We start from the raw sequence: 16028 nt of genomic DNA on the forward strand, positions 1-16028 counted from the left end.
GAAACAATTCACGATCCTACCATAAATCAGATTGACTCGGGTCTTCGCATATCCTACAACGCTTGCCAGACTTGTGCCGGCTTTGATTGTCTTTTTTTTTCTTCTTCTCAAAGAGGACAGGCACTAAGCTCATTGCATACATAGGTTTAAACTTGGGTAAGAGTTCTGGTAAGCATGGATCTACCCCTCGGACAATATACCTTATCTTATTTGCCGACTTCCAAAGAATACCTCGACTAGCCCCATTCTGATTCTGCGAGTTGTCCTGACCATGTCCGCGAAGCAATCGACCGGTAAGGACGAGACGAGCGTCATCCACACGGATGCAGAGAAACGACCCCCTCCCGTCCCCTTCACCAACCCGGACAGGATCAGACCGTCGGAATCTGAACTGGAGAGGCTGTTACTGTAGTTGTAGTAGGTCTGTCCCTTGATTCCAAGGTTTGCGGCACGTGAAAAAGCTTCACGCCATGTGGTGAGTGGGATTTGGCGCCCTGGCCCAATGACTGAGTTCCTGGTACTTCGACCTTCGGATCAGACACATCATCGACCTGGACATGCATGGAGGGCGAGATTTTCTTGCCCCGGGCAGACGCCATGTGGAGGGCAGTGCCGAACTTTGAACCTTTCAGGTCCGAGCTTAGGTTGTATGCCTGTATGTTGGTCTGTTGTCGTTGCGAGGCATGGGTTCACAGGATTTTGTCGTCCGTATGGTTGAGTGGATGCTCAATTGGGAGTATGCCGGATCCGTGCGATGGAACCTTTTTCCTTCCATCAGGGGAGACGGCAGAGTGTAGATGTGGATGTATTAGCGATATCCATGACATCTCAGTCAAGTGTCATCATAGAGGGGAGCCCGAGCATATTGATCTCGGGCTTCAGGAGGGGTTGCTATGGAATGTTCTCGATGTGAACTCGGACTCTGCTTTTGCCCGACGTAGAAATCGTCGTCTTCCAAACAACCGTCATATGTACTTTCTTGACTTCCACGTCTCCACCAAATCCCGCGGTCAACAGAGCAAAGTACACTGCTAGGTAGACAGGTATACCTGAACATGAACCTTAGGGATAAAGTCATACATCAGGTAGAAAGTCAACATCCTCGGAAGTTGTCCAGCTCGTCAACCGTATCAGTTGACCACTTTTTCTCTCTCCGGTTGACTTGCATGAAACTAGCCCACGCCACCGACAAAGCTCGGTCTCCGGAAAAATAAATCGAACTAGTTAAAGCAGGGCAGATCTTTGATCCTCTGGATTTTGTGGGACTAAGAGGAGAAAATAAAAAGTGAGCTCGCGTGGCAGAGTGGGACCGTGCAGCTGAATTAGATATGTATGGGTCGCATTTCGTGAGATCCATCCGGCTGAGGAGTTTGTGATGGATCAGACGCGGTTGTTGGGTGCGATGTCTCGACCTGCTCTGCTGAGGTCGTCGGTAGGTTTGGCAAATATGGCCGGATCGGGTGTTGTGAATGAAATGTTCTGGGGTTCTGCAAGTTGGGTCCGGACGGTGATGTCTTGAGTGTTTGGATTCGATTCAATTGTTCCCGGAAATCATTCCGGCTCTGTCATCTGGCGTGTTGAACTATCTGGCCGCTGGATACGTAGAGGGTAATAATAGTGCTGGACAAGAGTCAAATAAAAAGAAAGTTTCGTCCTGGCAACTCGTAGGACGATGATAACCCCCAGTTGAGGGGTTGCAATACTGCCATCTCACGGACGGTATCCGCAAAGAAGGACGAATTTGGTATCGTAAGTCAATTGAATATTCTCGTGTTGTATTCGGCTTCCGTTCGAACCGTCGAGGGCATCCCCACTGTGTTGACGTACCGCGAAACCTACATCATGACCACTCTACCATGTGTATGGAAACCTAGTACTGTAACCGATATCGTCACTCTATTTGACTTTCGGCAGTGCGATGAACTCGCGCTAGATTCTTGTAAAAGGAAATCCGTCCTTTGCCATCCCTGGTCATCGATCATAGGGTGGGGTACGGGGTCAATCCCGAAGTTTCGTCGATCTGATCGCTCACAAATGAATGGACGCCCGATTTTCCCGAACTTGCATGCATAGAAGAGGAAGAAAAACGACACTAGCAAGTGGAAAGCGTCGAGAAAGTAATAGATTTGACTCGGGTTTTCTGCAGGCTAGTGTTTTGATCGGAAATAGCTCCGCTTGTGCGGGTTAAGGACTGTTGAAAACATGAGGTTGATGGTGTGGTTTGCTTTTTGCCGCTTGTTCATGTGGTCGGTAAGATATTGTTTGTAGTTTGTCGATTGTTGATGTCTCAATCTTTAATTGGAGAAAACAGCACGTAGAATGTAGCAATATCTAGAGAAGACGAGAGAGTCTCGGTATCCGTTCACTTCCGGCAACTATATTGCGGCAAGCAGGTGTATACCCAAACTCAGATGCCCGACCAGGCTTGACAGGCCGTGTTCACCTACACTCTCAACCGGGAATGTCCACGTTTTGACACGAAACTTCCCTCCGAATATCGACATCACACTATGATTCACATATGGAAGCAGCTTCATACTATTCAGCTTGATCCATCCCGGCCAGCAGCCCGCAAGCATCATCGTGACGCCGGGTCTTGGCCCATTCGACTTTCTTGACTTTAGACTTTGAAACACCTTCCAACTCCTTCCTCATCCCTGCGACTACTCCCATCCCGCATGAACTGCGAGCTGCATCCAGTACCGGGATCCCTGGTTAACTTCCCGAGTCAAACCTCTCTCTCTCCCCTTGCCTTGCATACTGACCGTATCTCTGTAGGAGCCCTAGAAGCTATCGACCTTGGCCCCGTCGCATTCCAAATTCCAAACCCAACCAGCAGGATGAAATCGACCCCAGCCCGTACAACAGGAGAAAGAAGAAAAGCCCTACACACGATCCCCCATCGGTAGACGCAGATAGCCGCGTTGGTGATCGGACTTTCGCCGTTTCAGCTGCTAGGCATCCGATTTGGTTCGCGCTGGTTCGAGTGCCAACTGCAGGGTTATGCCGTGGTGTGTATAGGTAGTCATGGGATGGGAGTAGTAGGTTGGTAATTGGTTAGGTAGGTAGGTACATGGGTCGGTAGGTACCTGTTCTCAGGCTTTTTTCCAGGCAAAACGGATTATCCGAGGGGTTGTTTAATCTAGACCTTTATATTGAGTAGAGAGTGGACTGTGGCTGTCGTTTGGAGTTGCCAGCTGCGTTTACGCTTTCTCGGTTTCTTGGAGGCTGTCAGCTGTTGTTTGTGGAGAACAGGAGCGAGATGTGAGAAGGGGATCGGAACAATTGTTGAGTTGAGCAAGCTACCTACTTTCATCTGGAGTCCTTATCCTTCAGAAGTTGACCTCTTCAAAGATCGCTTCTCGTTTTGAAATGATACGCCGAGGCAAGGTGCTTAAAGAGTGAGAGAAGTTGTGGGCCCGTGATAAAGGCATAACGAGCACCTTACTATCTTTTCGCACGGTTTCTCGTCATCATCATGCCTGCATACGCATGGACGCGCGTGTCTGTTGTATTCGCATCTCCTAGGGAAATACCAGCCCCATTGCTGTCCAAGGGTCTTCTTCTTCTTGGATTCTGTATTTACCCGAGCCAAGGATCAAGCACGTAGAGAATGCATCCTCGCGTATTGAGGACCCGAGATTTCAGCGGTAGGTATCGACCGAGGTAGCGAGTCTAATTCTCACCGTCTATTCAAAGGCAGTTGAGAAGCCACAAAATTCATGAGCACCGACGTCTAAGAGGCTCGTGTGTGGCATTCTCATAGTATAGCCTTTGTAAACAATCACTCGAAGGCTGCGGCTACTACGATGCGAGGGTGAAAAGCTGTCGCGGTGAAAAGGATCGTTTGCCCTGTAAGTTCTCTGCATTGCCTGAGCTCGAGATTTTGGGCAGTAGTATGATCATTTTGTTTCATCTTGCGCACTTATGGCGTCGACTCGAGTTCAAGCGTTCCCTCGGTGTTTTATAATGAGCAACCCGATAACGCGGAGAAAGCCAATAGCTGACTACACTGGACATTCGTCTTGCCTACCCGCTGTATATCCATCCATGGTCTACCCCCTTGCTGGGAGGCGCCATTCGTCACCGACATCGCAGAGGACGCAGGCGACTCGAGTGAACAGGATTAATAAATCTACAGCGGAACCAAATCAATTGTATAGCGAAGTCGACCGAACGACTCGAACGAACCCCAGTACTGATTCGGCCTGTCGAAAACTTACATGGATTGATTAGCTTACCTTAGCTTACCTTAGCCTTGATGATGCAGATTTTGAATTCTAGACTGATTACAATTTCTGAAACAGCGTCGTGCGTGGACTATCGTATGACGCATAATCCAGATGAGGGACTTGTCTAGACTCCAGACTGTTCTGTTCGTGCTAAGGTTAGTGTTCGCTCGAGCTTGGGTCGGGTAGACTGCATGAAATCAGGTAGTGAGGCAGTACTATTGCGATCAGTTGTACCTCCTCTCATGCCTGTATCCAGTGTCAGGTACCTAGCGTCCAGTGTACTGTCTAGTCCCAGTGTCTTGACTATCTACTACTCTTCCCCGAGTCTAGCATTGCACTGGTCCGCTTGTAAATGAAGTTTTTTTTAAAAAAAAAAGGCAAAATCAAAGTTTATTCGGGAGTTCCAACCGAGCATGCACCCGATTTGAGATCTGTGTTTGCGACAAACCGGTTCATCGAGGTGTTCATGACAGGTCAGATTTGGAGGCAGGGAGGAAGCGGGAGGTTCCATGGGTCATACTCGGGTGGGTTATAGATTGTGACTAGGTGGATGGACGGAAAAGCAATGCATGTCTTGAGTGAATGCTGGACAAATGGATGCTGGACCCGGCGGATCCCATCGAATCCACTTTCCACGCGGAATCTTACTGACAACTGTCGTTGTTGATGCTGCACTTGTGGAGATGAGGACGAGAGAAGCATGTACGGTCGACGATGATGGCGACAAGACAGCAGTGGTGATATTCCCTACCTTGACTCTGTACTGTATCTTATTTCTGCGTATATATCTGTAGACAGGCTCTAACCATTTTTTATCTTCCAGAGGGGATGAATATCGACAGGGGATCATGAATTCCGTGGTTGACTCTCGCCTATACCACCAGTCAACACGCCTGATATCCTCTATACCGGAACCCCCTTATCTCCTTCGTTTCCCTCGAGACGTCTCCGGTCGGGCATGATTGCCCAAGTGACAGGTCCGGCGGCTCTTCACTCGATCCGATCGCGGGTTTGTCACTCGGTCCGTGCACGCAGTCGTAAATCAACAAGAGAGTACTTAGTTAGGTACTACTTACTACTTAGTAACTGAGCAGTAAGTTAGTAGCAGTGGGTACCAGGTGGAGTCTGTTGGCGTCGGGCCTAAATTAGCGCCTCTGTTTCTTTGTTTGATGCAGGTTTGGGGGCGTTATGACTATAGGAGCGGTTGCTCATTAGTGGTGGAGAGCAAATGAAATCGATTGATAGTTTGGGTGTACTGATTTGAAGAGTGTATACTGTATACACTGTACAAACACTCAGACCGTACTTTGTACTTTGTAGTCACTGTGTGACTGTAGATGTCTCTGTGGAGCACTGGGAGTGTGGACAAGGTACCGAACTCCTTGCCGTCGGGTCATCCTTATACACTTCATAAGAGTCTAGCAATCAAAGTGACCGGGGAGACCTTGACTTTGTCAGATACGACCAGAACACAATGGGTTGACCCTGGATGGCAGTCGTTCTGCACAAACGCCAGGACAGACGGAACAGGACATCCCTCGCTAACTCAACTTGCCTTCTCCTACTTCATCCCCGCGAAGTTTCAGAGCTCCCGGGCCCATGATGCCCACCGTCGAGGTGGTCGAGCGTGATCCGCAGCGCCAGCGTTCCCGGATCGGGGTGGATCAACGGAGCACGGCGCTTGCTGGCAGAGCTGGACGTATTAGCGGATTGGCGGATTAGCGCATCCAACGTACCCGTGAGCAGGTTGGATCCGACCTGCAGCTGGCGATTCAATCATGGAGACTTTTTGTTCTTTTTTTTTTCCATTTTCTCGTCCGCTCTGATATAGCAAACGGAGACGGAGTATTCACTTGTGATTTTTGCTTTTTAGTTTCCAGGGCGCATGGCCATGTATTGTTTCGCTGGGCCAAGAAGCGGGGATTGGAGGGTCTGTCTTTAGGAGTATATAGGCCCCCCCCCTTGCGCGGTGCTTTTCCCTCGTTGCGGACGCAAGCTGCTCTTCAGTTCTTTTTGAAGGCACGAGTATAAACCTGTTCCTCGATCGCCCTTTTTCTTTTAGGCTGTGCATGTCAACTTCGGAGATTTTTGTCCCTTGGCCTCGTGGATTCCAGTGAGGCTTCCTTGTTCGTGTTGATCACTGGACATCGATCCTGTACGATTTCCTGGCAAATTGTCACATTTCGAATGTCCACACGCCCTCTGAAGACATTGCACCAGATTCTTACTGTCCACTTGAGCCATTGATTCTGCACTCGATCATCAATCGCTTGTTTCCAGTCAGCTTCGTGTCACGGTACAACTGCCATGATGATCCCCATGACCAGCGAGGAGGGTCTTCGATCACTGCCGCCCGCTGTTCGACGAAAGGTAAGGAATCTTGATTTGTCTCTACTTTCTGCCCTGTCATCTGCCCTCGAGAGTACTCTAGCGGTACAAAGTACATGCTGCACCCCGTCCCCTCTGGTCACGCCTGCTCTGGTCACGCGTCTCTCCCACCTCCACCCGTCACTATATCCCTTGCGGGTGCAACACCCAACGTCATCCATCTTCTTCCTTCAACTCGACCCTCTTTGACTCGGACGGGAAATTCATGTCGCTCCCATGGATCAAATTGGCCCCTGCTTGTTCTCCAAGTGCTGCCTGTCACCAGTCATCAGAGGCTCAGGTCTCTGTCTCAAATGCTACGGGGAAGGGAAGGCCCGCTGTCACCAGCGTTCAGTGCTGGCCGACGAACGACTCCACCGCTTCGGCTGGTTTCTTTGTCTCCTTCAGCCTCGTTCCCACTTCCTAGTCACTAGTGTGAGCTTGGGACAAGGATGGTCGTCGGCCGTGATGCAAATTTGAGAAGAGACTGAGCTCGAATCGAGCTGCTGACTCTGTGGGGGGACACCAACCCCATTTTGAGCGCAGACTCCGACCGACTGTCCACGGCTGAAGGGGTCCCTGCCGCCAGGGTGCTGATCCTTGGGGTGTTTTTTGGGGGGGGGAAGGTTTCTTTCTTTTTTTACCACAACTTGAGTGGGCGCACAGTCCTTGCATCTCATCACCATCCTTGCGACCGCAGCTTCTCCGGTCAATTGGTCCATGGGAGAGGGGATCCCACACTCGAGATGAGATGACCGTGATGTGCTTGTGCTCGTTGGTGGAGGCAATGAGTACATCACAGCATCTACACTCTTCACTCTACAAGACTTGGCTGGTCCTCCCCTGGCCGGGCTGGTCCCATCACATCCGCTATTCCCGTCTCGGTCGGTGCCTGGCGCCAAGCCCCAACCCATCTTCTTCTTCTTCTTCTTCTGGTCGCGCGCTTGACCACCACGAGGAGTCCAGCGGTCGTCCCAATTTGCCTCCCTCCCCCACAGGAGAAATAAACAAAACAAGATTGCGATTTCCACCTCTGCATGCTTCCGTATGTCAGGGCAAAGATTGCAATCAATGACTCGCAGGGCCCTTTCTTTTGGTGGCCTCGAATGAAGATGGCGCTCGGTGTACCTCTGTCTCGTTCCCCCCGGTGATTCCAATGGTTGACGCACGGGTCGTCCCATCGCTCGCCCCACATCCTTCCAGCGCTCGTGTGTTTGATTCACCGTCCCCGGTGATGGGGCGAGACGGCGAGTTCGAAGAAGATTCGGTGAAAGGGCGAAATGAAATGACTCTCAAACATAGACCGCATTCCTATCGGCTGCTGTGGACTGTGAAACACAAAAAACACCTGATCCTCATCATGGAGACAAAGACACTGACCACCAACTAACTACTTGACAGTTTTTCTCCAACGTCGAGCGCTTGCGTATACGGGAAGCCCAGAACGATGGAGACGCCGCGATCCACTCCACAGACTACCGCAACTATAGCCCCCATATGCACCAACATCCACATCTCCAGAATCACCACCAATATCATCCTCGCACTAACGGGTCCTGTCTCCGTGGAGAATCTGGCCCCTTCCATCGTGATCTTTCTCCTCACTGCCCCTCACTCTACTGGCATTCTCTCCTTTCTTCTCCATCACACCCTCGTGCCTTGCGAAACGCATCATCCACCTCCCTCCCTAAACCGAGGGTTCGTCGCCTAGACAAAGGACCCAAAAATCCCCGAAGATCGGCGGCTGCGTCCCGAAAATTGCGCACGCCCGACGCTCTACATCTGGCCTATCTCGTGGCCCAAGCCGACTCGCAATGCTTTCATGCTCTTCCCACTAAAGTCCAGCAACAACTATTCTCGCCCGAAGAACGCCGTCGTCTTCGTCACGCCCATCACCAAAGTATCATTCTAGACGCAGCAGACGAGGTCCTCTACCGTCGACCTCGTTTACTCCGTCGGCAGAGTTCTAGCGAGAGTTTCCCGTCCGAGAACACCCTTCCAGTATCCCAGGCGGATACGGTGTTCTACGACTCCGACTCGGATTACGAGTCCGACGACAGCATGGATCCCGCCTTTTATGAGAGCTTTCGATGGCTCAATGAGGAAGCCGACCTCGATCTGGCGCTGGACGAATATCATGCACATGTCGCCGATGCAGCCGCCAAGTCCAAAACCCGCCGTCGCCCATCTTTTCGCCGCTCTCTTTCCTTCTCCACCCACGCCTTGAAGCAGCATCGGACATCTCCTTCAATGCCCTCCCGTGGGTTCTCAACGGACTATCGCCATCCGCCTCCCGCGCCACTTTTCTCATCTCCTCACTCCCCCTCAATCGCTCTTCCTCAAGGCCAGGATCCCGTCACTTGGCATCCTTCCAACATGCGGTGAAACCCGCCACGACGACTATCGATCCCGCCGCGCAATACTATCAAGATCCCGATGCGCGGCTCAAGCTGCGAGTCTACCTGGCCTCCCCTCAAAAGTTTGACGAGGCCATCGAGTTTGGTTTCCCATCAGGGGAGCAAGAAAAGGAGGTTGCGGTACCGAAAGACGACGGTCCGGATCTCGAATTCGGGAGTGGCCCTCCCAGCTCGCCGACGGTATTCGGTGACGGGACGGGTACCTTTTTCGAGGACGACGATGGAACTGTCGTCGGTTCACCGAGTGGATCCATCGAAGAACCGTCGATCTCACGGGTCCCGTCTCACGTAAGAGATACCGCCCGTCCATCGACGGATACGCCGTCTTTGTTACAATGTCGACAGTCCTTCCTGCCCAATTCTACGTCTTTCCCAAGACGATTACCAGGAAACCGAGAGATGACTCTTAAGATGACCCTGACGCGCCCGGATCTACGGACAGAGTCTCCGACGCCGTCCACCGGGCGCGCATCGGAAGATCCGCTCCGACTGGCGGACTTGCCCCCTCCTGATCGGACGCAGATGATCTGGGATCAGGATGAGGAGGATCATGGGGTAGTGAGGAAGATGTGGCGTAGACTTCGTCGACGTGTATGATTAGGGAGTTTCCCATGATCAAGACGACCACTTCGTCGAATCGGTGCGGTTATGGTTGAATTTTGATTGACTGTGGTTCGATAATTATTGTCTCTCCCATTCGAGTTTGTAGCATTTTTGTGGTACTTTTAGCGTTTTCCTTTCTTTTTCCCCTCGACCCTTCTCTCCGACTCTTTCGATTACTCTAGACTTATCCCGAGTCTAGTAGCCTATGTCCAGCTTTCTTGAAATGATGTTTCAGGTGAAGCGCTTGTTCAATGACCATGTCTTCTCCATTGTGGTTGTACATTATCTCTTTCTTTTCCTACCTTACTCATCAAAGCCAATTCCTTCTTCAAATAACAATTGTAAATACAATCACTTTTTTCAGCCCCTCAGTAAGGTGAAAAAGTTCCGTCTGAATGACGAACCAGTCACTGTTTCACGCTCTTACTTACCGACCAGGCCGTCTACTGTCGGTCACAATACTATACTTCGCTGATCAACATAACTGCGCTAATTCATGCTGGCCAAGCTACCGTAGGTGAACCATGGTTTCGTCTTCCGCGGGATCTGCTTATCGGAGCACATTCTAATGATTACACATGTCAGTTCCGCGATAAGGCTCGTATCTCAGCACGTGACAGAGGAGCTCTCTCTCTCGCTCTCTCCGTGTAGAGGCCACACGCACTTGTCTCCATCTGTGCATGTCATCGCCATTGTTTCCTTGACTGCAAGTGGTGATTTCAGCTCCAAGTCCTCCGCTGAATCTCACTGTTTCGGGTATTGCGATCTTCGTTCCCCTCCCAAGTGCCTCACATTAGATTCAATCCGACCGTCGATTGACCTACGCGTTCTGGACCGGCCCGCTAGCTCAGCTCAGCTCAGCTTAACATCGCATCGCATCGTCTCGTACAGCTTCGTCCGGAGGCTCCTGGCTTTTTCTGCTGTCAGTGCTCCTGCTGCATCGCTATACCTGACCACATCCTCTTTCAGATGCCCCAATCACCCTCTCGATCATGATCCCTCGGTGGTTGCTGCTCGTGGTCGGATTGTTGCTGGCATGGACGGCACAACCGGCCACAGCCAAGAGCGATAAACCTAAACTGTCCTCTGAAACTCTGAACCACGCGCCCTACGACCTCTTCTGGTTCAAGGGCTCCGAGACAGTGCTCTACCGTGATCCCAAAAAGCACACCGCCCACGTTTCCTTCGACGGAGGCGCCAAATGGGAGACTGTCAAGGGACCCGATGGCAAGATGGAGGGCGCGGTCGCTTTAGTCTGGGAGCATCCGCACGATCCGAACCGCGCGTATATCCTGGGTGCAAAGGGCCAGCATTGGATCACGACTGATCGGGCGAAGACGTGGAAGGCATTTGAGATTCCGGCGCGTCCGATTGTCGAGATGGGCATCTTGCCCCTGGCGTTTAATGGGTGGGATGAAAAGAAGGTGATTTTTATGGGCTCGGATTGCTCCGGTCTTCTGGGGTGTGTGCCCAAAGCTTGGTATACGACGGATGATTTCAAGACGGTCCATACCTTGCAAGAGTTCTTTTACTCGTGCATGTGGGCCGCGGGAGCTCCCCAATTTGGCCAGGATTTGGATCTACCGGACAAGATTGGAGATCGTATTCTCTGTGTAGTGCCCGGATCAAAACCCGGAAGCCACACCCAGCGGCTCATTGCCTCGGATGAGTACTTCAAGGATGGAATAGATGGATTTGAGGTTAATCTGGACCGGGGTCGACCCGTGACAGGCAGTCAGGTCATTGCCCGCTCCGTGAAGAAGTACCTCGTGGTCGGGGTGGTGTCGACTGGTACGACCGAGCAGGCGCTGTTCGTCAGCGATGATTCCAGAGAGTGGCATCGCGCCGAGTTCGGAGGTCACCGAATCGAGCAGGATGCCTACACTGTGCTCGAGAGCACTAATTATAGCATTCAAGTTGACGTGCAGACGACACAGCATAAAAATAGCGTCGGTGCTCTCTTCTCCTCAAATTCCAACGGCACTTACTTCACCCCTAACATCGAGCATACCAACCGCGACGACTTTGGATTCGTTGACTTCGAGAAAGTCAGCAATATCCAGGGTATTGTGATTGTGAACACAGTCAAGAATTGGGAAGAGGTTGAAAAGTCCGAAAAGACCGAAAAGAAGCTCGTCAGCGGCATCAGTTTCGACGATGGTCGGACGTTCCAACCTCTGAAATCCGATGGCGAGAAATTGCACCTGCATTCCATGACGTCTTACGACCAACTGAATGAACTTCCTGTCGGTCATATGTTTTCCAGCCCCGCCCCCGGAATTGTCATGGGTGTGGGCAATACTGGTGAGCATCTCAAGAAATACTCCGACGGTGATCTCTACGTCTCCGATGACGCGGGTCTCACCTGGCGTCGCGCTTTGAAAGGTCCTCACCAATTCGCCTTTGGTGACCAGGGCGGTGTCATTATAGCCATCAGCGATGATGGTAAGACCGACAAGGTCAAGTATTCGTTGAATCACGGCAAAGACTGGGAGGATGACATTGAGCTTGAACACAAGATCAAGCCGGTGAGCATCATCACCACTCCCGAAGCAACTAGTCTCAAGTTCTTGATCGTTGGCGTGTCCAGCGACAAAAAGAAAGCAATTATCTCCTCCATTGATTTCGACGGATTGCATGAGCGCAAGTGCGACAAGGACGACCTTGAGTCCTGGTGGGCTTTGCTCGACGAAGACCGCAAACCCAAGTGTCTGATGGGTCACAAGCAGAAATTCACGCGTCGGAAAGCAGATGCCGAGTGTTTCATCAAGGAGGACAAGCTAGATGCGCCTATCTTTGAGCCCTGTGACTGCACCAAGGATGACTTTGAGTGCGACTACAACTTTAAGCGTAATGAAAAGAACGAGTGTGTTCCGGCCGTGCCTTTGACTCCTCCTCCAGGCGAATGCAAGGACAAGAGTGATAAGTACAAAGGTCCCTCGGGCTGGCGACTCATCCCCGGAAACAATTGCAATCGAGTGGATGGGCACAACTATGACGACAAGATCGAGCGATCCTGTGAAGACACCGTGGGTGCTCCGAGTGGCGGCGGTGGCGGTAGCGGCGGTGGAAGCAAAGGTGATGGCAAGGTCCACGCTGGCAAGGCGCATGAATTCGCTGGCACCAACCTGGACTATTTCTACCTTGAGCGTCAAACCAGTAACTCGGGCGACGACGAGACAATTTTCCTGCTTTCCGGAAAGAACGAAGTCTTTGTCACTCACGATCATGCCAAAACCTGGGATCAGCCCAAGGATCTCAAGGGAGTGGAAATCGTGGGCATCGTTCAGCATCCTCATTACACCGACGGCGCGTACTTTTTGACAGCCGGAAAGACCGCTTACTCTACCATCAACCGCGGCGATACGTTCAACAAGTTTGAGCTGCCAACGTCTGTGTCAAATCGGGACAAGGGCGGGCTCAACCCACTGGCCTTCCACAAGAAGTACATGGACTGGATGATCTGGATGGGCAACGATGACTGCAAGAACAGCGACTGTGTGCCCAACGCATACTTCACTAAGAACCGCGGTGCAGACTGGGAGGGCCCCGATCTCCGTGGCGTGGGCAGCTGCATCTTTGCATACAGCGAAAAGCGCGAAAACAGCACAGATCTCATCTTGTGCGAGCAGTATGAGAAAGAAAGCAAGAAGAACAACCGTCAATTGGTGTCGAGCGATTCCCACGTCGATCGATTCAGCGAGCCCAAGGTGATCAATGACAATATCGCCCACTTCGTGACCATGGACGATTATATCGTCGTGGCGACTTATCACACCGACGATCACAAGTTCCTGAATGTCAGCACCAGCTTGGACGGCCGGGTCTTTGCTCAGGCCAATTTCCCGGTCAATGTCGATGTCTCGCAGTACACGGTGCTACCGGGCTCCACGGATGCATTATTCCTGTTCGTCCAGCTCAGCAACGAAAAGGAACGGAGCTATGGCCAGTTGGTCAAGAGCAACAGCAATGGCACGTACTTTGTGTCCAGCTTGCCGGCGGTAAACGTCGATGACCGTGGCTATTCGGACTTTGAGAAGATTGCCAACCTCGAAGGCGTTGCTCTGGCGAATGTTGTTGCCAATGTCGACGAGGTGCGGACCAAGAAGGATTCCAAGAAGAAGCTGCGTTCAGTCATTACGCACAATGATGGTGGGCAATGGTCATTCCTTCCTCCCCCAACCAAGGATGCCGAAGGCAAGAAGTTTGGCTGCTCAGTAACCGAGGGTAAAGGCACAGAGACTTGTGCTTTGCATATTCATGGCTATACTGAACGTCGGGACTGGCGCGATACGTTCTATTCGGGCTCTGCGATCGGCGTTATTGTTGGCGTGGGTAACGTTGGTCCGCACTTGAGCAGCGTGGATAGCGACGATGTCGGCACTTTCATCAGTAACGACGGCGGCATCTCCTGGACGCAAGCCAAGAAGGGCCGATACATGTTTGAATTTGGCGATGCCGGGTCGGTCATTGTGCTTGTCCGCGAAGCCGAGCCTACCAAGGTTGTCTTCTACAGTCTTGACGAGGGCAAGACCTGGACAGAGTTCCAGTTCTCAGACACGGAGGTGCTCATCCTTGACATTTCCACTGTTCCCTCGGATACATCCAAGAGCTTTGTGCTGTGGGTTCGAGAGCCCAAGTCTTCGAACCGGTTCGCTACGATTCCGATTGATTTCAGTGGGATCTGGGATCGAGAATGTACGCCACCGGATGGAAAGGATGCCTCGGATGATTTCTATCTGTGGACGCCCAAGCACCCGTCCTCGGACGACAACTGTGTCTTTGGCCATATCGAGCAATATCATCGCAAGAGACCTGAAAAGGAGTGTTGGGTAAACTGGCGCGATCCACATGTTCATCGTGTTGAAAGCGCGAATTGTACTTGTACCCGTGCGGACTTTGAATGGTAAGCAAAACGGCAGTCCCATCCATCTTAATTTTGAGACATTTTATTCCATTGTGAAGTGATGTGGACTGCGTCTGACTAACCTGTCCTCTTCGTCCAGTGACTACAACTACGAAATTCAGAGCGACGGGAGTTGCGGCCTCGTTCCAGGATTCCAACCTCCCGATCACAGCCTTTCATGCAAAGATAACCCGGATCAAGTTGAGTATTGGGAGCCAACCGGCTATCGACGCATCCCCCAATCCACCTGCAAAGGCGGACTCGAACTCGACAAGATCGAGCCACGCCCTTGCCCCAACAAAGAGGAAGAATTCGAACGCAAGCACGGCATCAGTGGTATAGGACTGTTCTTCGCCATTGTGATCCCCATCGTTGCCGCCTCGGCATTCGGCTACTTCGTCTACACCCGTTGGGACGGCAAATTCGGTCAGATCCGACTCGGTGAGAGCGGTGGTCTTGGTGGAGGTGGTTCGTCCGGTCTGGCGGGTCTGTTCACTCGGGACTCGCTGCTTGTCGCTATCCCCGTGACAATCATCGCGGGTGCAGTTGCAGTGGCCCAGGCTCTGCCTTTACTCGCCATGAGTCTCTGGAGAAGCGCCAGTGGGTTTGTCCGGACAAGAGGGAGGGGATACCAGCGGCCGTATGCGACCAGATCATCCTTTGCTTCAAGAAGAGGGGACTACACGCATGTGGTTGATGATGAGGATGAGTTGTTGGGGGTGGATGACTTGGAAGATGATGAAGAGGCGTAGTGTATGAGATTTTGTGTTTCGTTCCCCCTGTTACCTTGCCTTTCACAAGTGCAGTGAGAAGTGAGATTTGCTGGGAAACTGTTTTGTCTCTTTTGTGATCTCTCGATCTCTTGATCTTTTCGAAATTTGAAGAAAGTTTTCTTTTTCTTGTTTTTTTGTCTGTGTGTGACTGGAGCCCTGGCTACTTGTTTCTCATAGCCTTGGTTTTTTTTTCCCACCGATTTGATGCAATTGATGTGACAATACGAGCGTGATGTGTTTTTTCCCCCTTGTCGATTTCCTTGCCCCTTTCATCTTCGGTGTGTCCTTTTTATATAAATTCTCTTCTTGAATTGACGTCGTGATCCAATAAACATGGTTCGACCTTGTCTACAAATCTTTTTCAAAATCTAATTTCCAGCCCATTGACATAGAAGATCTTTTGCCGGACAGAAGCGATGTACCTCGCACCCTGAGACTGGACTTTATCCATCGATCCGAGAAAAAAAAAAAAAAAAAAAAAAAAAACTTGGCTTCAAAAAAATGACTACTGGACCAAGGCTTCCTAAGCGCAGCACATTCTCGTCTTCAGGTTGGGGTTCTTTTCGAAGTTGCTAGGTATACATCCATCCAAGATCCTACCGGTAAGCTAAAACAGGATGAGAGATCGGGCCCCGACTCCGTCCTCTCATTGCAATGCACTCATAAATTCCGGAGTCCACTGACTCCATGGTATCCTGCTCTGGTTTGGGTCTTGTCGGTGGTAGCTGTG

The 16028-nt window shown here is 51.3% G+C and overlaps 2 protein-coding genes across 2 annotated transcripts; both read left to right on the forward strand.

Annotated features, from left to right (window-relative positions):
* Positions 1-6542: 6542 nt before the first annotated feature.
* On the forward strand, positions 6543-9613 carry N7539_004442 (uncharacterized protein; the record flags this gene model as incomplete). Its single annotated transcript, XM_056934044.1, has 3 exons — positions 6543-6602; positions 8001-8859; positions 8949-9613. 3 exons carry the CDS (start codon positions 6543-6545, stop codon positions 9611-9613), a joined length of 1584 nt encoding a protein of 527 aa, XP_056791585.1.
* Positions 9614-10611: 998 nt separating this feature from the next.
* On the forward strand, positions 10612-15277 carry N7539_004443 (vacuolar protein sorting/targeting protein 10; the record flags this gene model as incomplete). The annotated part of the gene is made up of 2 exons (XM_056934045.1): positions 10612-14525; positions 14626-15277. 2 exons carry the CDS (start codon positions 10612-10614, stop codon positions 15275-15277), a joined length of 4566 nt encoding a protein of 1521 aa, XP_056791586.1.
* Positions 15278-16028: the final 751 nt, after the last annotated feature.

This window comes from Penicillium diatomitis, assembly GCF_028827545.1.
Source record: "Penicillium diatomitis strain IBT 30728 chromosome Unknown utg000004l_segment0_segment0, whole genome shotgun sequence".
In the NCBI taxonomy this organism is placed as follows: Eukaryota; Fungi; Ascomycota; class Eurotiomycetes; order Eurotiales; family Aspergillaceae; genus Penicillium; species Penicillium diatomitis.